The sequence below is a fragment of the Haemaphysalis longicornis genome, unplaced genomic scaffold (assembly GCF_048455015.1).
Source record: "Haemaphysalis longicornis isolate Haplotype H1 unplaced genomic scaffold, Haemaphysalis longicornis Haplotype H1 scaffold_1, whole genome shotgun sequence".
NCBI classification, from domain to species: domain Eukaryota; kingdom Metazoa; phylum Arthropoda; class Arachnida; order Ixodida; family Ixodidae; genus Haemaphysalis; species Haemaphysalis longicornis.
The window spans coordinates 131,979,518-132,001,554 of record NW_027526203.1 but is presented as its reverse complement, the minus strand read 5'-3'; the positions used below and the strand labels follow the sequence as shown (position 1 = coordinate 132,001,554).

General features: G+C 49.6%; 1 protein-coding gene across 1 annotated transcript; it reads left to right on the top strand.

Annotated features, from left to right (window-relative positions):
- Nucleotides 1-7,401: 7,401 nt before the first annotated feature.
- LOC144174260 (uncharacterized) lies at nucleotides 7,402-11,387 on the top strand. Its single transcript, XM_077702858.1, has 3 exons — nucleotides 7,402-8,748; nucleotides 9,838-9,960; nucleotides 10,427-11,387. Exons 1-3 carry the CDS (start codon nucleotides 7,402-7,404, stop codon nucleotides 10,589-10,591), a joined length of 1,635 nt encoding a protein of 544 aa, XP_077558984.1. The 3' UTR covers nucleotides 10,592-11,387.
- Nucleotides 11,388-22,037: the final 10,650 nt, after the last annotated feature.

Below are 22,037 nucleotides of genomic sequence, written 5' to 3'. Positions count from 1 at the left end.
AACACTACCATGGACTTCGACCCCAACAGCGGCACAGATATCCCAACTCGCGGACCATGGCAGCAAATACCACGAGACCACCACGCCCGCAAGCAGCCGACAACAACGCCAGCAGCCACACATCGGACACACCCGCGTAGCGCCCCATGACCACAGGGACTCCGACTGCAAGATAATCTACAGACCGCAAGTCGGGTTCCACGTAGATTCGTGGAGCGATCGCCAAGTTTCCCAGCACATCCAGCAGGCAAGCAACATAACCGAAGCTGATTTCTACGCTCGGGTCACTATCCAAACCCAAGCTGCCCGAAACCTAATCATTGCGAGCACCCCCGACGAAGCCTACGCCCTTGCACTGAACGAGATTACCTCTATACAACTTGGGGCAACAATACAAGAAGTACTGCCCTACCTGAAACCACTACCCGGCACGTCTCGACGGGTAATAACAGGGAGCGATCCAAACACCACCAACAAGCAGCTCCCCTACATTCTATCAGCTAATGGCCCACGTATATTTCACGCCTGAATGCTCGAAACCTCCACATCAGCTCTAATCACATTTGAGGGCGTTAACGTCCCATTCTACATCAAGGCGTATGACCTATTAACCCTTTGCCATCCTTGCTGCCAGGCCTTACAGGGCTGTGCACTGTGTGGTGAACTTGGACAACGACGAGATTTTCTGCCCCAATACCGACTTCGCCATCTGCAAGTGATTACACGCGCCTGACCTTCAACCAGACCATGACACATGTGTCAGCTCTGCGGTCGAGATCACCTCACGGCCAGAAGAGAGTGCAAAATGCAAAAAGAAACTGCGACCACCGCGACCCACCGCCCAACTACGGAACAAACTCCCCAACCATAACAGCCATCGACCTGCACCAAATTACAATGCCAGCCAGCAGCAAAGGCAGACTGCCAACCAAACCACACCACTCACCTGGTCAGCCATATTGGTGAGCTGGTCAGCCATATTGTTGCACCGCCACTCACTGCTCGTACATCTTTTCCCCCCCTCGCCACACGCAATGTGCCTGCCACACCCACTATCACACCACCCCGCGACACCATTATCCAGACGCTTGAAGTGGAAAATGCACTGCTGAAACAAAGCTCGAACAGACATCACAACGCACCGCAACAGTCGAAAATCGCATCGAGCAGCTCCTCGCTCAAATGGAACAAAACATTCGGCAGCAATCACTCAGCACCCAACCCCACCAGCTGACAGAAACCCAGAAACAGGATCCTTGACCTCAGGTGCCTCACTCGCCAGCAGAAACTTAGAGCTTCTGCCCGCCATCCCACACGCTGCTGGTCCCGCATCAGTCGATCTCCGCCACTTAGAGCGCCTCATACGCGGCATTGGCGAACGCCTCGACGAACGCCTTAATAACTTGGATCAAAGGCTACACTTGCTGGAGGAAACTAAGCAAGGCAAAAAACACGAAGAAGCCCATGAGGCGGAATGAGGGGAAATGACCCCCGTACTAAGCAGACGGCGGCGTCACCAGTACGCGTCTTCCACAAAGGCGCACTGTCGATAAGCCAGTGGCAGACCGGAGAGAAAGGAAAAGTCCCCGTTGGCGGGAGCCGCTTGCGCGATGGTGCCGAGCGTCTTCCGCAACAAAGGCTCCCCCCTAGATTGCGGAGGTTTTAGAGAAACGCAGCAGTTACCGACTGAATGGCGAAAGGTGAGAGTCCACTGGTTATCACTGAAAACGTACGTGAGAGGCTACATGAACAGAAACCTCAATATGAGCAGTCTTGGCGCGGTCGACGGCGACGACTTCTCGTTTGCCCCTCGATTGTGATGGTCTTGTTATTACGTCCCAAAACATTGAAAGGGCCGTCGTACGGCGGAGTGAGGTGTAGATTCGTTGCGTCGTGTCGCACGAACACATGTGTAGCTGAGCCCATGTCGGGAAAAGTGAAAACCTTTCCGTTGCGGGCGATGCGAGGTGCTATTGGCTTGAGTTGCGCAAGCCATGCGCGCAGCTTCTCGATGTGGTCGGAGGCTGCTGGGGCGGAAAGTGTCTGGTCGGAGAAAAATTCCCCCAGGAGACGCACTGTTGAGCCGTACACCATTTCCGCTGCGCTGATACCGAGGTCTTCCTTCACCGTTGAGCGTAGGCCAAGAAGAACGAGCGGGAGCTTTTCCACCCAGTGCTGGCGATCGAGTTTCGCTGCAAGTGCAGCTTTGAGTTGCCTGTGCAAGCGCTCAACCATTCCGTTGCTGGCGGGGTGGTAGGCGGTTGTATACTGCAGCCTCATGCCGAGGAGGGTCGAAAGCGCGGAAAAGAGGTTGCTCAGGTCTCAGCTGATATGTCCGCAATTGGTATAGCTTCGGGCCATCGGCTGTACGTGTCGATGCATGTGAGCAGGTACCTGAAACTTTGGTAGGGTGGTAGCGGTCTCACCAGGTCGAGGTGAACGATGTCAAACCGCGACTCAGGAGTCCGAAATTCCTGTAATGCAGCCCGAGTTTGGAGAGGCACCTTCACTTGCTGACACGTTTCACATGTCCGAGCCCAACGTCGCACGTCCGCGTTGACTCCGGGCCAAACGAAGCGTTCTGTTATCAGCCGCTGGGTGGCGTGGACACCTGGGTGGCTGACGGAGTGGAAGGTGTTGAATACCACTCGGCGAAAATTCAGTGGGACGAAAGGACGTGGGGTTGCCTGGGAGGTATCGCAGGTTATCGTGCCCTGGACGTAGCGAAGTGCAACCTCCGAAAGCACGAGTGAAGATCGCGCACCTTTCAGTCTCGTCAACTCAGTGTCCTCCCGCTGAGCCGCGGCGATTGCCTCGAAGTCCAGGACTTTTGTGCCAGAAGCATTGACGCGAGACAAGGCGTCGGCTGCTTCGTTTTCGACCCAGGGAATATGGCGGATGTCTGTAGAAAACTCAGAGATGAATGAGAGCTGATGAATTTCCCGTTCTGAGTACGAAGAACTGTTGTTGTTGAATACTTAGGTGAGGGGCTTGTGGTCTGTCAAGATGTAGAACTCACGACCCTCGAGAAAGTAGCGGAAATGCTTAATGAAACAATAAATTGCTAGCATCTCCCTTCTTAAAGGGCTGTGCCGTACTTCTGCAGGCTTCAGGCGTTTCGAAAAGAAGCCCAGTCGCTTCCACTGTGCACCCTCCTGTTGCTGCAGCACTGCTCCGACCGATGTGGGTGAGGCGTCCACCATGAGGCGTGTAGGAGCGTCAGGCAGTGGATTAATGAGAAGGGTAGCCGCGGCCAGCTCGTCCTTAGCTTTCTGGAAAGCGTTCTGGTGTTCGTCAGACCATCAAAATTCTGGTGCCTTTTGGTCGTCTCGGCGCAGCAGGTCGGTCAATGGCTGGAGTACTCGAGCACAAGACGGAATGAACCGCCGGTGGAGGTTTAAGAGCCCTTGCGGAAAGATGTTGGAGCAGGAAACTCCTTGACGGCTTCCACCCTCGATTCCAATGGCATAATGCCTTCAGCAGTGATGTGGTGGCCGAGGAAGTGGAGAGCCTCGACACCAAACACACTTTTGAGGTTTAAACACCAGACCGTGCTCATCCAGACGCTGAAAGAGCTGGCGGAGGTGCTGCTAGTGCTCGCTAGGAGTTTTGCTGGTCACGAAAATGTGATCCAGGTAGAGAAAGACGAATGGCAGACCCCGGGTGACCACATGCATGAACCTTTGAAAGGTCTGTGCTTCATTTTTCAAGACATAGGGCATACGGACAAACTCAACAGGCCTAATGGAGTTGTTATGGCCGTTTTTTGGTATGTTCTCTGATTCGACGGGGATTTGGTGGTATGCCGCTACGAGGTCGACCTTGCTGCATATTTTTGTACCTTCCAGCCGCGCACTAAAACCGTGAATGTGTGGATGAGGATACTGCGCCGGCGTTGTCGATGAGTACAAGGCTCTGTAGTCACCGCACGGGCGCCAGTCGTCCCCGTCGTCTTTAGGCACCATGTGCAGCGGCGATGAATTGTGGCTAGACGAAGGGCGAATAATTACCAGCTGCAGAATATGCTCGAACTCACTGCGTGCTGCTTGAAGCCTGTTGCTGGACAGCCGTCGTGGCCGGGCGGTGACTGGCGGCCCGGTGGTGTTGATGTGGTGAGTCACGTTATGTTTCACCGGCTGTTCCGTGTTGCGGGGCTTGGTGAGAGAAGGGAATTCGGCCAGGACGTGGTGGTAGGCAGATACTGGCTGGAAGGCGCAGATGCCAGATGAGCGGATGTTTGACTCCAAACCACGTACTTTGAAGGATGTGTTGTTATCCTTGAGGCAACGGTCACGTACGCTCACATCCAGGTTGAAGTGGCTGAGAAAGTCTGCTCCGAGAATGGCGAAAATAACGTCCGCTACCATGAAGACTCAGCAAAACAGGAGCCTGAGTCCGACGTCTATCGTCAGTGAGTGGAAGCCGTACGTAACGATGGCAGTGTTGTTCACCGCCTGCAGTGAGGATATGTTCTTGCTTTTTTGCTGTGCTTCTTTCTGCCTTCGATGCTTAGTCGTTGCCTTCTATTCTTGGTCACATGGTATTCTTGAGTATCAACGTTCGACACAAGCATAATGCTAAAGCACAGAGCTAAAACGCATTGTTTCCCACCGCTATTTAAGAAAATTTCAGAGGGTCCAAAAACTCTACAAATCTTTGCACGTTTTTCTCTTCTTAAAGTTATCTCTGCGCATCACAGAACAAAAATGCTGGTAAATTACAAACTGGGAAAAAACATCTAAACAGCCCCATGACCCGCTTCAAATTTTTTGATGACTTCCTATCCGAAATTCAAGACAATCCCAACACGGGGTTGCCATTGATGTCAACCTGAGTTCTAGATTTAACCGGTTCCAAATTCAAAAAAGCAAGGAGGATTGCAAAAACTAATATGAGCTTTGACTGGAGCTGTTGAATCTTCCTGGCGGGAACCGGCACACCTCTCGGGCAGCAGGGGAAGAGGAAGAGGAGGTGGACGCGGGGAGACGCGCGAGGCGAGCGAGCGAGGAAAAGAAGAGAATAAAGCAGTGTTCGTTGAGATTCCATGCACTAAGACGCGGATGTCGTTCTCTCTTCCCGTTATATGATTTCTGGTGCCGAAACCCGGGAGAAGACCGACATCCGTCTGCGCTGACCATGGAGAAGTTGCGCCGTCGTCGGGGTGTTTTTCGCGGTGCCGCTACACGTCTTTTGGCTTCAGCCAACGAGCTCCTACAAGATACCGATTCGGACGCCTCAGACTTACAAGCAGCCATCGAAGACCTCGAGGAAAAGGATGCCGTCTTGAGCGAGCTGGACGCGAAGATTGATGAACTTCTTGACGATCAGGAGTACGAAGACGAGATAGCAGGTGCGTTAGAGTACCACGACAAAATTCGCCACGCGATCACCAAGCTTCGGTTCATGCTGAAGACCAAGAGTGTCACACCTACAGACGTCGGCCAGCCAGGAGTGTTCCCACCGAGCGACCAATCACGTGGCACTTCTGCTGGCATTAACGGCGAATTCGACCAGGAAGCCGCGGCTCACGGCAGCTTCCGCTCTTCTACTCAGAGGGTTGCCTTGCCGAAGCTTCAGATTCCCGTCTTCTCCGGCGTGCTTCGTGAGTGGCAAGGTTTTTGGGAGCACTTCCAGGCGACTATTCACACCCATCCGGAACTGCCTAATATAGAAAAATTTAAGTATTTGAAGACGTACCTGAGCGGGGACGCCAAGAGGGCAGTTGAGTGGATACGCCTGACCGAAAGCAATTACGAGGTCGCGATCAAGGTGCTGACAGATCGTTTTGGCCGAACGGATGTTCTCGTGGATGACCACATTGATAGCCTCCTCGCCATTGCCCCCATCGAAAGCTCGGCGCAGGTCTCGCGGCTTCGTGACCTATACGAACAGATCCTGTTTAGGACAAGTTGCCTCGAGAGCCTGGAAGTTCCTGCATCGGAGTACGCAGTAATCCTCCATCGCGTCCTCATGCGCGCACTGCCTGAGGATCTGGCAGTGCTATACAGGCAACGCATGAAGGAGGCTGCAGCCGATGACTCCACCACCCCAAGGTCACGAGGCGACGAGGTCAAACGAGTACTGCGGTTCCTGCAGATACAGGTGGAGAGCAGGGAGGAAAGCAAGGTGACGCAGAAAAGAGCCACTTCGAACGCGGCATCGGTGGAGCGGCAAGCGTGCGCTAACGTCTTTCCTGAGCTTCCATCCGCCCTGGCTTTGGCTACCGGCTCATCGTCGTCAGAGCCGCGAGCATGTCCACTCTGCGAAGCGCCAGATCACGGAACCGAGGATTGCCAATCTAAGCTGTCGGGAGAAGAGAAGCGACGAAGACTTGGAAGGAAGCGTTGTTGCTTTAGATGCGGCAAGCCAGGACACTTCGCACGCAGCTGCCGCCTTCCCACATGGCTTTGGTGTCGCCATTGTGCGCGACGCCATTTGTCGGTTCTCTGCGACGTGTGGACACGGCCTAACTCAGGGGCCCCCGTACCACCAGCACCTTTTGGGAGCATGAATCGGCAAATGGCGACTCCACAAGAAGAGCCGGTGACGACTGCTTCTGCTAGTAACGATTTCACGTCGTCTGTCTTGCTACAAACGGCTACGGTATGGGCATATGGCAATGCTGACCGTGTCCTGGTCCGCCTTCTTTTTGACACCGGCAGCCAGCGAACGTTTGTGCGCAGCGACTTGGCGAACAAGCTAGAGCTTCCATCCACCGGCGTTGAGGACCTTACGGTATTCACGTTCGGCGACTCTCAGCGTTCGCGTCGGTACACCTGCCGGAAATTGAACGTCACGCTGACTGGTCGTTTCGAGTCGAAAGAAGTAGCCCTCGAGGCTCTGGAGGTTCCGGAGGTATGCACTGTAAGAAGTTCACCTATGGAACCTGCTCTAGTTTCCAAACTCCGTAGCCGAAACTTGGTCATCGCGGACGAGCCTCAAGATTGCAAGGATCAGAGTCCCACTATTAGCGTCTTAGTGGGCTCTGACAATTACTGGAAGCTGGTCACAGGACGTATCGAGCGTTTAACAGACAGCATGTGCGCGGTGGAGACAGTTTTTGGTTGGGTCATCCAGGGAACATACTCTAAAAGAGCTCGGCGCGGGCGACCCGATTCCAACGTCAGCGCCAAGACCCCCGTGATGGGCGATCCCGGCAAGAAGAAGCCCGTGCTGGCCGAGCGCGTGCTGGGCACTGTATCGTGCCGTATCATGTCCGAGTCAACATGTGATGCGCGGTGTGGTGCGCAGAGCGCGCCCGATGTACCTATATAAGCGCTCATGAATAAACCACTACGCAGTTGCTGTTCACGACGCCAGCGTGTCGGACTGACCTTCTTATCAGCCGAGTTGCGGCTGATACATGGTGCCAGAAGTGGGGCGCGCAGCCACGACGCAGTCATGGAACCGCTGAAACCGCCGGATCACCTACGACTAACCGGTAATGTTCAGAAGAACTGGGCGCTATTCAAGCAAAAACTTGAGCTGTACTTGCAAGCCACTGCGCCAGCAAAGCCACTGACTGAAGCTGCGAAAACTGCCACGCTCCTGACCGTCGCCGGAGACGATGCTTTAGACGTTTTCAACAACTTCACGTTTGCTGAAGGTGAAAATAAGGAGGACTACCAGACGGTGATAGCGAAGTTCGAGGAGTACTGTGCAGGCCAGCAAAACGAAGTTTACGAGAGATACGTTTTCAGGACAAGGACGCAGGAAGAGGATGAACCGGCGGAACAATTCCTCAGGGACCTACGGAAGCAAGCAAGGTTTTGCAACTTTGGCCAACTCTTCGATTCCATGATTCGCGACCAGATAGTCTTCGGTACGAACAACAGGAAGTTGCGTGAGAAGATGTTGAGGGAGAAAGACCTGACCTTGGAAAAGGCAGAGCATTTCTGCAAGGCCGCCGAGACGGCAAGCAAACAGAGCGAAGCGTGGAAAGAGAGCGACGAAAAAGTTGATGCAACTACAGCGAGGCAGCAACGCTCGAGCCAAAGTTTGAAGACCACGTTCCAGTGCTTCAAGTGCAACAGGAGGCACGAGCCAAGGAAGTGCCCCGCCTTCGGGAAAATTTGCCGCTCTTGTCAAGGAAGAAACCACTTTGCAATTTGCTGCAAACAACAAGTCGGTGAAGTGCAACGTGACGACGAAGGCTTCAACATCTTGGATGTGAGCGTTTGCGGCATTCAGAAAGCGAAAGACTGGGTTGTAAACGCCTACGTTGCGGAGCAAGAAGTGGCGTTGAAGGTGGACACAGGATCCCAAGCCAATCTATTGCCGTTATCGGTGTATAAAAGGTTCCGCACCAAGCCACCCCTTAAGCCAAGCTGTTCTGTCCTGCGGTCGTACAGCGGTAACGTGATTAAGCAGTGCGGCGTCACAACACAAGTGGTCAAACTCGGGAGCCGTCGGTGCGTCGCACACTTCTTCGTAGTGAAGCGAAGCCAGGCTATACTCGGACTGCAGACAGCTGAGTTGCTAGGACTTGTGTCGCGAACTGTTGACTCCGTGGCGGCAAACGACGCCGCTTATGGTAATTCCGCTACCGTGGTGCAGGAGTTCGCCCATCTTTTTGAGGGCACCGGCTGCGTGCAGCGAGAGTACCGGATGGTTCTTCGCGACGATTCCGTTCCAGTGGTGCAGCTGGCTCGTCGCGTGCCGTTGGCACTACAGGAACCACTGCGGAAAGAACTGCAGCGTATGGAAAAGGCAAGCATCATCTGCAAGGTGGATGAGCCCACTGACTGGGTAAGCCCTCTCGTTATCGTCAGGAAAAAAGATGGCAGCCTCAGAGTATGCATGGATCCGCGAAATGTAAACGCCTGCTTAAAGCGTGAACATTATCAGATGCCGCAACGCGAAGATATTGAGGCAGAGCTTTCCGGTGCGAAGTTTTTTAGCCGTCTGGACGCGAACGCGGGATTTCACCAGATACCACTGGACGAGGCAACATCAAAAATATGTACCTTCGCAACTCCTTTCGGTCGCTACCGCTTCCTCCGACTTCCATTTGGAATTTCGTCCGCGCCGGAAGTATTCCAAAAAACGCTGAGCGAGATTTTCGACCCCTTGCCAGGAGTACGGGTCTACATAGACGACATTTTGGTGTGGGGCTCATCTAAGCAGGAGCATGACGAGCGCTTGAAGGCCGCTCTTTGCGCAGCACAACGAGCGGGCTTAACTTTCAACTCGGAAAAATGCACGTTCGGCGTACAGGAAATTGCTTTCCTGGGAGACTTGATCAGCGAAACTGGAATTCGCCCCAGTCCACAACTGGTCGGGTGCTTGCAAAAAATTCCGGTGCCGAAGGATAAACTGGCAGTCCAGCGCATGCTCGGTGTCATCAACTATTTTGGCAAATACCTGCCAACACTGGCTGATCGAACAAAGCTCCTTCGCAGACTGATACGGAAGGACGCAGTGTTCGAATGGACAGAAAACCACGCTCAAGAATGGGCTACGATTTGTGAAGCGCTACGAACGGCCCCGCTGTTAGCGTTTTTTGACCCTACAAAAGAAACAAAAATAACGTCAGATGCCTCGAAAGACGGCCTGGGAGCTGCTCTACTTCAGCGTCATGATATCGGCTGGCGTCCAATCGCGTACGCATCCCGAGCAATGACCGAAACCGAAAGGCGTTACTCGCAAATCGAAAAAGAAGCCATGGGGATTGCATATGGCTGTGAAAAGTTTCATCAGTTTGTCTATGGGCGAAAGATTTCCATTGATACAGATCATAAGCCATTGATAGCAATCTCGTCTAAAGACATTGGTGACATGCCACCAAGGCTGCAACGATTTTTTCTCCGTCTCCTAATTTATGATTACGTGTTGCAGTTTGTTCCAGGCAAAGAATTGGTGCTTGCTGATATGCTATCAAGGGCGGTGCCTGCTGATTCGGAAGACTCGGCTGGGTACAGTGACGTTCAAGTTCACGCTGTCGGCGTCCTGTCATCCCTTGTAAGTGAAGCCACAAAAAAACGTTTTGCGGAAGAAACGCATAATGACCCACAACTTCGAGCTGTTGTAAACAGTATATCATCAAACAAAAACGTCGAAGGAGAACTGAAACCTTTCGCTTCCGAACTTTCAGTGGTAGACGGAATTTTGCTCAAAGGATGCAAGGTGGTCGTTCCAAAGAAGCTACGACCAGAAACACTTCGACGCATTCACGAAGGCCATCTCGGCATTAACAAGTGCAAGGCTAGAGCGCGGCGTTTAGTTTTTTGGCCTGGAATGAACTCCGAGATTGAAGATGTCGTACGAAAGTGCTCAGTTTGCGCAACTTATGCATACAAGCAGCCGAGCGAGCCTCTCTTACCGCGACCAACCCCTGATAACCCCTGGTACCGAGTAGGCGTGGACCTGTTTCATTACGCGGGTGGCACGTACCTTGCCGTATTTGACGCATACTCCAATTTTCCAGAGGTCGAAAAACTTGAAGACTCATCGGCAGCCACGGTCACCGACAAGCTGGGAGCCATTTTCGCGAGATACGGAATCCCTGTCGAAGTATGCACAGATAACGGCCCCCAGTTTTCAAGCCACCACTTCGCCACCTTCGCCAAACGGTACGATTTTAAACATGTAACTTCGAGCCCTGAGTTTCCACGGTCCAATGGGCTGGCGGAAAAAGGTGTGCAAATTACCAAGAGACTCCTAAAAAAGACAAGAAACGCACGTGAAGATTTCTGGCTAGGTTTACTCGCGTATCGCTCTTCCCCCTTAACAGGCGGACGTTCGCCAGGGGAACTGCTGCAGGGCCGGCGCCTGCGGGCACGGCTTCCCGACTTCAATCCCCCACCACGTTCACCGGTCAAGAAGCACCGCCAGCGGACGACTGGACGTACACTGCAACCGCTTCAACCAGAACAGCTGGTTCGCATCCGTGGCCAGGTGTGGTCTCAAAGGGGCAAGGTATTGGGTGAAGTTGCACCTAGGTCGTACCAAGTTGCAACAGAGAATGGTACAACACTGAGGCGAAACCGCCAACACCTGCGGCCAACACCTGAGTACTTCTCGAGCACGAGCTACAGCGATGACAGCGATGACAGCGATGCCGAATGCGCCCCATCACACGAACCTGTTCGCGAAACTTCACCCAGAGCATCGCCAGCCCCAAGAAGGTCAACGCGGGCCACAACTCAACCAAGACGCTTGGCATACGGTGGCAACTTCCAACAAATATCTTAACTGTAGAAGTGATCCGGGAGCACTAATTCTTGTCAAATAATTCTGTAAAAAAAAAAAAAAAAAAGATGGGAAGATGTATCGTGCCGTATCATGTCCGAGTCAACATGTGATGCGCGGTGTGGTGCGCAGAGCGCGCCCGATGTACCTATATAAGCGCTCGTGAATAAACCACTACGCAGTTGCTGTTCACGACGCCAGCGTGTCGGACTGACCTTCTTATCAGCCGAGTTGCGGCTGATACAGGCACCGTGAAGTGGTTCAACGTCAAGAATGGCTACGGCTTCATCAACCGCAACGACACCCACGAGGACATCTTTGTGCACCATACTGCCATCACGCGCAACAACCCGCAGAAGATCATGCGCAGCGTCGGCGAGGGAGAAACGGTGGAGTTCGACGTCGTCGTCGGCGAGAAGGGCCGCGAAGAGGCCAACGTTACCGGGCCTGACGGCGAGCCCGTGCAGGGAAGCCCCTACGCGGCCGACCGGCGCCGCTTTCAACCCCGCTTTTACGCGTGGCGCGCGCCGCGACGCCGTGTATCTGGGGCCCGTGACGACGGCGACGGGTACGTTACTGCGGACTCGCAGCGGCTGCAGCGGCCACCGCAGTCGCCGCCGCCTCCTGGACGCCGCTTCCGTCCCTGGCGCTACAACTCCATCGCATTTCATCGTAGGGAAACGTCTTGTATGTCTGCCGTCGATAACTGATCATCTCATGCAGAGCATCACGGCCAACGACCTCAGACGACGACTCAACCAACGAGGTCAATTCGTCAGCCAGCTATGGAAGCGATGGAGAAGAGTACTTCCTGCTTCTTCGCTCTGCTCATCATACTCTACCAGCTGTTCCCTCCCGGCAGCGAGTTGGCGACGTTGTCATCGTGCAGGACAACGCTTTTATGTGGAAAATCGGGCGCATCATCGAGGCATTGCCGGGAAGAGACGGAACAAGCAGGTATTTCCGACTGCGGCTTCCAGGCGGTTAGGAAATCCGGCGTGCCGTCCAGCGGCTTTACCTCTTGGAAGCCGATGCACCCAGCGCGGGGGCGGGAATATGTTGAATCTTCCTGGCGAGAACCGGCACACCTCTCGGGCAGCAGGGGAAGAGGAAGAGGAGGTGGACGCGGGGAGACGCGCGAGGCGAGCGAGCGAGGAAAAGAAGAGAATAAAGCAGTGTTCGTTGAGATTCCATGCACTAAGACGCGGATGTCGTTCTCTCTTCCCGTTATAGGAGCTATAATGTGTCACCAGGTGGCATGAAACATCTTTCCAAAGAAGGTTCTGAAAAAGGAGGTGAGAATCCTGTGTTTTGAATACCAGAACCAATGTGGACAAATTAGTGAAACAAAATAATTGGACATGAATCGATACAATGCACAATATTTCGTCCGTAGCATTCTACTTAGTGTATGATTCCAGGAAATGTATGGCCTTTAGAAACATAAAAAAACTAATGTAGACAATTCCCTGTTATGAAGAGCGTCGAGTGACTCACCGCTGCTTTAAACTCTGCCAGAGGTGACACGAACGAAAATACAAACAAACGAATGTGAGAGTTTGAACGCCTACTCTGGTTTGTTTCAATTCATTAATATATGTCTGTATATATGCAATGAATAACCAGAAAGTAAAGGCTGTCTTTTTAACAAATACATCAATATTCTTTCATTGGATGCTTATGCATACATGGTAACAGCACAATAATGGGGTGTAAAAGTTTAAGTATTTAAATTAGTGGCACTATTCTGGACATAATATTGGCTGAACAATTCACACATAATGCTGAATACTTTTTTAGTGAATGTTAGGATGTGAAAATAGAATATTATTTTGCAGTTGTCTCTAAAACAACCCCATACATTGAAGACGCGAAATTTGCGACACGGATTGAATTGCGTCGGGGAGATATTTTTACACATGGCGGGCTTACTCTTTGAAACAACATGGAAGACGTGCATTCTTGTTAGTGTTTGGATGGTTGCTGCTTTTGTTGTTTTTCATCTACACCATCTGTTAGGCGAATATGCTGATCAGTACAGTCGCTGCTAATTATCCTTAGGGACAACTCTCAACATCAATAATGTTTTGTCCTTGAATGTGTCAGGGCAATTCTATACGGAGTCACCCTCCCGCTGATGCTTCCTTTTCATTTTAACAAATATCCCTAAAGTCTTTATGCTAATGTGCTACATCTGCACTAGTTTGAATGCACTTGGACTTAGTCTTCATAGAAATGCTGTATATTTGACAAGCTTGTTCAAGATTCCTATCTTGTTTCCTAATGATACCAGTGATTATATAACGAAAGAGTGAGCAACACACTCCTCCAGGGCTGCTGTAAAGTTGTGCACATGGTGAGCTCTTTTAGATCGTGATTCCAAAAAGATGTGAAAAGGTAATGTCAGTATTTTAGTGCACATAATTTAAAGCACGTGTTAATTGGTCTTAACCAGCCATCAGTAAGCACACATTTTACGTACCATTTATTATGCAGTTAACTTGAAAGAAACTGCTATAAGCATGTTGGTTTTATAATTGATGCCTTCAAGTGCATGTGCGGAAGGGAAAGCCAACTTTTATTCAGTTAAAATGTGAAACAGTACACTGATAGCCTGCCAGTAATCTTTGAAACTCAGAACACAGAATTTTTCTATCCTACTGGGAGTTGTGCTGTACTAGTCCATTTGTCCTGCGTTTTTCAGGTACTGGTTAAATTGTCCTTTGAATGTAGTTCCCAACACCTCATGAGTACGAGCTCTCAAACCATCCCCCCTCCGCAACAGCCATATTCCCCAGTAAATAAGTACAATTATGGCTTTCATAAAAATTACTGCACAGCTCTAACTTGTCACTAGACTTGTGACACAGGAATTCCTTAGAACAGAAGGCCAGAAAATGACAAGCTGTTTGAAGGCCCCGTCGTGAGCAAGTCGAAATGCTGTCGATGTTCTGCCCCGGCGTAGGAGTATGGAATGCTTTAAAGGAGCCATACGAACAAAACACAATTAGCTCATTCGAAAGATGTTTTTCATTAAAATCACACTGACACCCTTTTTAACGTAAACTTCGTTCAAATAACATATATAATTACGAAAAAAGAAACAGCCACGCGACTCACTAGTTCATTTCGCGCACTGGAAACTACGACGTAATACGCAAAGCTGCCAAATGGTCCCAAGCGGCCAAAGCAAAAGCAAGTTAGGCAAAATCAAAAGCAAAAGCAAGTTAGGTAAAAGCAAGATAGCTTGTAGAACGAGCTATTTTCGTTTAAATGTAATGCATATTCATTCTATAGCAGTAAGAATGGTGAGGTCGTTCTCATTGCGACATTGTCTAACGTGACTCTGTTTGTAGAGAATGCTTATTGTCTCACAAAATGACTACAACCTACCGTAAGCAAAAATAATTACAAGATAACAAAGATAAAACACAACTCGTAGAAGGGAACAGCATTACACATGTTTTAAACAGAGTTTAATCACATAAGTACTGGTAGCGTAGCAATTTGACAGTTTAGCTTGTCACGAAATGTTTGTCGGTTACTACATGAGGCGATATCATCCTGCAATGTATTTCACATCGCTATACTATGAGGAAAGAAGGACGAGTTCATTGATGAGGCATGGCAAGTGATTCGGGCAATAGGATGATTGTGATTCAAGCGGGATGATTTTCCTGGCGGCGGTATCAATAAAGCGTGTCTTGTTTCAGGAGGGTAATATAAAGCGTGAAGAAGGCAAAGGAGAGAGATAATGCGACTAGATGCAATCTTGGGAATACCGATGGTTTGTTTGAGTGATGTGACACTTACTTCATTCGAGTACTGTGACGTGATAAAACGAGTTGCGCGGTTTTGAATTGATTCCAAATCGTTAGAAAGATATGACTGCGAAGGATTCCAAATAGATGATGCGTATTCCAGCTTAGGGAGAACGAATGTTATGCCAGCTTTTTAATATGGGATGATGGAGACTGAAGATACGGCGCAGGAATCCAAGTGAGCGGGAAGCGTCAGAGCAGATGAATTCAATGTGTGGAACTCAGGATAGAGATGACGTAAGGTGCACACCTAGGTATTTGTACTTTGTAGTCTTATCAATCACTGTTGATTTGATGCTATATGAATGCTCGGTTATGTTGTGCTACGAGAAAATGACATGACTTTACATTTAGAACGGTTAAGAGGCATCAGCGCTTTATCGCACGATGAAGAAATGGAGTCGAGATCGTGCTGCAGGGTGCTGTTATCGATGGAGCTTTGGGTGGGGTTATATATGACGCAGTCGTCGGCAAATAACCTTAATTTTGTTTTAATATTATAGATAAATCATTTATGTAAATTAGAAACAGCAGAGGGGACAGACATGCGCCTTGGGGTACTCCAGATGTGACATTGGAGAGTGGTGAGTGTTTGTTATTAGCAAAAGTAAGTTGCATGCGGTCTGTTAGGAAGTGTTCCAGTCAGCGAGTAAGTTCGAGGGAATACCGAGGGTAGATAATTTAAGCAATAGGTGATTGTGCGGGATGCGATCAAATGCCTTTGCAAAATCTAAGAATATGGCGTCGACTTGTATGTTAGCATCCATGCAGTGAAAGATGTGTGTAAATTCAGCCAGAGTAGTATCACAGGATAATAATTTGCGGAAATCATGTTGGTGAGGGTAAAAGAAGTTAATTGATTCAAGGTACTTAATAAGCTTTGATGCTATAATGTGTTCGAGTAGCTTGCAAGAGAAACACGTAAGGGAAATGGGGCGGTAGTTAGATGGTACTGCACGATTGCCTGATTTGAAGAGAGGAACAACTTGGGCTATTTTACATTCGGCAGGAACGATGCTGGAATATAACGATTGTGTGAATATTAAACAAAGTATCTGACTGGAAAGAACTATGGTGTTTATTAGTAGTTTGCTGTTGATTTGATCAACACCGGCAGAAGAAGATATTTTTAGTGACTTGATAAGGTTAGAAATACCCTCAGGGGTGATTTGAAGTACAGGCATCGTGTTTGGGATAGCAGTTAGCCTGGAGGCGATGATATAAGTGCTAGTAGGCTAAAACACGGAACAAAAATAATCATTGAGGGCATCAACGCATTTTCAGTAATTATAGGCATATCGTTGGGGCCCATAAGTTCTGTTAGGCTATTTTTTTACTTATTGCTAAGAATACGCCAGAATTTAAGAATTTTGAGTAAATCGGATGAAAAAATTTATCTTTAGCGGCACTTAACTGTTGAATATATTGTTTGGAACATAACTGGTATCGTTGCCAGGCTTCCGGACTGTTAGTTTCATTGGCTTTCCTGTACAAGCGTTTTTTTATTAAGGAGTGATTTTAGCTGCATATTAATCCATGGGTGGTTGGAATCAGTATTTAATTTTCAGGTTTAACATGATATTCTTGTATATCTCCCAATTAGTATTAACTGAGCGGTTTATGTACGAATTCTTAAAGTCCTGAAAAAAATAATTTAATTCCCTGTTAAATGCTTCAAAATTTCCTCTTTTATAATCGGATATAAACTTTTTCGAGGGTGACCTTTTGATCACTGCCAGTGAAATCAAAATATCAATCAGATTATGGTCGCTTAATCCAGGAAGGAGAGTTACGCCTTTTACACCGTAAGGATTGGATACTAACAGCAGATCAAGTGTATTATCGCCCCCTTAGGGCACGTAATGATTTGATGGAGGTTGAAGTCCAGCGCTAATTTAATGAACTGTTTGGCTTCACTAGATGGCAAACAACTAAGTGTAGTCAACAACGGCCATGAAATGTACGGAAAGTTAAAATCGACGAAGATGAAGACGGCAGCATTAGGAAACTTACATTTATCAGAATTAAGTGATGATTGGAGGCTGGCACAGAAAGTTGCAGGGTGATCGGGTGGGCGGTAACAGATACCAAAGACTGATTTGACAGTGTTGTTGGAGACAAGAACCCATGTTCTATTTCATCGTCGTGAAATATAAACTGAAGATGACAGTGTGTTGTTGATGCCGATGAGCACACCTCCTCCTCGCCTGCCATGGCGGTCATGACGGTACAGGGTCAAATTAAGATCTGCTGGAAATACTTCGTTATTAGAGGTGTCATCGTGTAGACATGTTTCGGTTAGTAAAACGAAGTCAGCAATGATATCTTCAATGAAGCTGCATAATGAATCACGTTTGGGAATGATGCTGCGGATGTTAGTAAATGCAATGTTTAAGTGCACACAAGATGATACTTAGCAGTGGGGTGAAACAGGGAAAGTTTGTTTTGTTCTGCGTCATTTTCCAGCATCAGCAAGACTTCGTGGTGCACTATCTGCAGTAATATCTCTAAGAGCGGCTGATGTACTTTCTGATGATAATTCTGTGCGGTTGTTTGTGCTTTCCACCACTGTGTCCGAAGCGGCGTCGTAGAAGTAACACTTTGGACCTACATGAAGTTTATCAAGCTGTAAGTTAAAGGCACATTTTTCGGGGCGGATGAACTGCAACAATTTGGAACGTGCGAAACGTGTGACCGATGCGAAGTCTTCCCGTATGGCGTACTCTGTGTCTTTTAGTTTTCGGCCACATGCAAGGATGCTTTCTTTTGTTTTGTAGTTGACGAGCTTGATTATAATTGGGAGTTTTTTTGCTATCCTGAAATTTACCAAGACGATGAGCTCATTCTATGTCCGTGGAATTTATTTCAAGATTTAACTGAGTTGTGCAAAACTCAAGTATCTTTTTTTCTGATTCTCTCCACGTTTCTTTTTCCCAGTCATTCAGGCCTAGGAAAAGAAGGTTATTTCGACGCATGCGATTGTTCGCATCAATGTGTGCGGCTTTAAGAACTTCAAGTTCTTGTTTTATTTGACACGTTTCTTCCATTTCAGCACTGATAGTTGATTCCGATTGTTTTAGTTCAATGAGACTGATTCGATTACTCAGCGATGAAATCAGTTGTTCGTGGGCGGATTTAGCTGCTTTTATGTGAGACAGTTCTGTACGGAAAACAGTTTGGGCTTCTTCAAGGCGTTAAATGGAGGTGACTAAAGCAGTCAGGTTTAGGAGGGCCAGGATTTAGCTCTACATCACCCGAAGCAGTAAAAGCAACTCCGACAACATTTGGCATGCAATCGCACCAGAAAGCACAAGCATACTTCGGCATTTGAAGGAAGAAAGGTAGGAAGGAATAGTACAGGAAAGGCAGGGAGGTTAACCAGGATACTTTCCGGTTGGCTACCCTACTCAGGGGGGAGGGGATACGGGAAATGAAAGGGAAAGAAATGACAGCGGTACATATTAAAGGAGAAAATGAGAGGAAGGAAATCAGGAAAACACAAGGCATGACCAGGCAACTACAAAGGCGGTACAGACGACGCACACAACCAGAAAATGCCCAAAACTAATAGGGTCCACTGATAAAATTGGCTTACTAAGGGCACTGCACTGTAGTAATGTCCCTACAATCGTAGGGGCACGACACCGCAACAAGGCAGCGCTTACTGGTTCGATATTCCTTATAACAGTGAGGGTAACAAACCTGGAACGATAGAAGGGCGTTCAGCATGTTGTGGCGGACGATGTCGTGGCTCGAGCTTCCTGCGTGCCTTTCGAGTATTTGTACTCGGCGGTCCGGTCCCGTGACAGGTGACGTTGACGATGGGTGGGGTTGCCAGATGAAGACCGATTTGGGAGCCAGAACTGGAAGTTCTGTCTTGCTCACGGTAAGCAGCTGGTTATCGGGCGGCAATGCGAAGAATCCAGGGAGATCTTGATCCGCGGTGAATGATGACCGTCCATCGAAAGCGCGTGCATTTCCGATGACCCAGTACGAGAAAGCCTGAAACGATAGAAGGGCGTTCAGCATGTTGTGGCGGACGATGCTGCCTTGGTGGCGACGACAAGAAGCCGATGGCAGACTTAACTAGTTTACTGCATGGCGAGAGATGAGCCGAAGCAACACAAGAACAATACCCTTCCGGGTGAGGTTGCATTACGAAACTCGAGCAGAGTGACACTATTGATTCGCTGATCCAAAATGAATGCGGTTCGGCGCCCGGGGCCCCGCATATTTATGCCCAAAGCGCTAACGGTCAAACAACGCCACTCTTGCTTTTGCATACGGCGCGAACATGGTACAAACACACACAACACTCTTTCCAGAGTTCTGAAGGGTCGGTAGTAACGGCGCAGGCTCAGTCTGAGAGAGGGGGAAGAGGAGATCTCCGCCGCGGCGTCCGCGTCCTTCAGGCAAGTCGCTGCAGGCGCGTTTGCCGCCGCCAAGTTTGAATCACGCCGACAGTGAGGGGCTCTTGCGCCGGCCGTTTGGCGGCATGTTGGGATCGGTCCGAGGCAAGCTTGCACTCGAAAAACTTTGCAAGACGCGCGAACATGGCAGCGGCGCGCAGAATTGTAACACGGCCGTAGGAGCGTTAATGCTCGGGAGTCATTACCAACGACTGACTGGGTTCCCTCTGTCAGATATCGGGCCGTATCTGCGCCGAAAGCTACATCGACATTACTGATTCTAAACTTGTTCTACACTTGCTTCCCTTCTACGCCTGCGTCTCTTCCAGGGTGGGTTCATCTACTTACCTTTCTCTTACTCGACCTTTCTCCAGTGCGCACTGCTCCTGCTGCAAAAACACACCTGGAAAAACTTGGCATCATGACGTTGCCTTGGCCGCCACAAGAGGCAGACCTAAACATAATAGAAAATGTGTGCGACCTCCTCAAATATATTCTGTCGAAGATGAATCTCCGCCATGCATCCTCCGATCAGGTGTCGGATGCTGTGAAGGAAACATGGGACACTCTGAAGAACGATTCCAACCTTGTGCCCCCATTGTATAACTCCCTCCCAAGGCGCATCGCTGGGGTTACGCAGTCGGATGGAGCATTCCACCGCTAATAATTTTGCAGTTTGTTCTGTCAAAACCTGCACGGAAATCTTTAAAAGTAGACAAGGCAAAAACAACTTGCCCCTAACATTGCTTGCTTCACTGCCATTGCGCAAAAGCGCGAATAAGTACTAGCAGGCTTCAGGTTCTGTGTTTTAATTACGATTAAGGCAGATACTTGTATGTCTATATTTTCTGACGCGCACAGAAAGGGGCAACTGAGACGAATAAATAGACTGCGCAAAAGATAAGTAACTTGTGCCCTACGCTGCTTAGCTACCTTTGGCGGCAGCGAAACGGCCTTCCAAGGTAAGAAAAAATCGCGCCAATCCACCCCGTGAATGTGGTTGGAAAGCAAAGCTGTAAACGGCACCCATAACGATTACTCATGCGACGTCACTTAAAATCACTCACATCGCTCTACAAAAAGTAAAACCAGAGAGAAGTGCACTTAACCACACCATTTATTACTTCAAAGAGATATTCTCGGTAAGGTTAACTCAATGCATGATGCATGAACGGTGTTTGGTTGAGTTGTATTGGTGTAGCACAAGAGTGGAAACTTTTTTTTATAAAATCAAAGTAAGCTCCAACCCGGTGTTAGACGATCTGACTTCTCCGTCTCTGCGCCGCGGACGGAGGCGACGAGACTTGCGGCTGAGAAGGAGGAGGAAGAAATACTGCTGTTCAGATTTCTGAACGGCCCAGAGTGCAGCCCTGGGGAGTGATTCCTTCTTCTGTGGGGCCCATATGCAGTCCGCGCGGCCTGTGTTCTGTCCACCCGCTGAAGCTGGGTAGGTAGAGAGGGCCTGGAGAGTAGCATCTCCCATTGCTCTTATGGGTAGTTGACGGAAAGAGAGGAGGGTGCTCAGGGCTAAAGTCGCACACCCCGATTACGGGGCGGGGTGTTCCTACTTCTGAGCAAAATTTACATTCAGCGTCGTAGCGTTTCGGGTGCATTAAGTGAATACGCGTAGGCTGTGGGAAGGAGCCCGGATTATATGAGCCGTAGGGTAGTTTGTTGTTCTCTGGAAAGGTCAGGGTAAGGAGAAGGTACGGTCTGTCTCAGAAGGCGATAATGCTGGATTATCTCCCTGGACGTGACAAGCGGGTGACTGTCCTCGTGCAGCTCCATAGCACGGGAGGTAAAAGCGCAGGCTTGTTGGGTGGGCGTATTTGTTGCCCTCCATTGAAGCGTGAGGGGGTGTCCAGATGAGCTGAATGGAACCGTTTGGGGAGTGGTTTTTTAGCACGCACAGTGCAGGTCAGGACACCCAACCCGACTAGTAATTCCAGTAGGATTGCTGGGAATCGGTGACTACCCTCCGAACCCCTCGTTGAGTGAGAGCCAAGGTGATGGCTGCCTCTTCTGCTGCCGTCATTTGTTGGGTCCTAAGCGAGGTACACGCAAGGAGGCTGGTTCTGGAGGTAGCCACGATGATGGCGTGTTGCTGCCCTCGATGTTTGGAGAAGTCTCTGTAGATAACTGCATGAGCACCACCGAGGGTGGTGTTTAGCGCTTGAGCCCGTGCTTTTCGGTGACCCTCGTCATGTGAGGGGTTCATATTTCTAAACAAAGGGAGCATCTTCAGTTTCAGTCGCCAAGAGTCTGGGAGTACGTCAAGCGGAGTGACATTCTGGGCTGCCCAGCCAATCTGGTGAAGCATGCGGTTACCCACCGCAGTTCTGAGTCGGACCTTCTGGTTAGAAAGATGGCCTTCTATCAGCTCTTCCACCGTGTTGTGGAGCCCGTGCTAAGCAGCCGCAATGTGGACGCACTCATGAGAAGACCAATGGCCTGCTCAACCGCCTTTCTAATCATTATATAAAGCATCTCTATGTCTTCCTCGTCGAGAAGAAGACAGGGGGTTGACGTAAGTGACTCTCGAGAGGACAAAAGCTTCAATTAATTGAAAGCTACCAGATTCCTTTAGGCCTCGCTTCTTGGTGGCAACTCGCCTGAT

Excerpts from the sequence above, each read along its gene's own strand:
- LOC144174260 (XM_077702858.1), top strand. The coding sequence starts at position 7,402 with ATGGAACCGCTGAAACCGCCGGATCACCTACGACTAACCGGTAATGTT. Across the intron at positions 8,749-9,837 it reads TGGATGAGCCCACTGACTGG|TTTGTTCCAGGCAAAGAATT; the intron begins GTAAGCCCTCTC and ends TACGTGTTGCAG. Across the intron at positions 9,961-10,426 it reads TCGGCGTCCTGTCATCCCTT|AGGTCGAAAAACTTGAAGAC; the intron begins GTAAGTGAAGCC and ends CCAATTTTCCAG.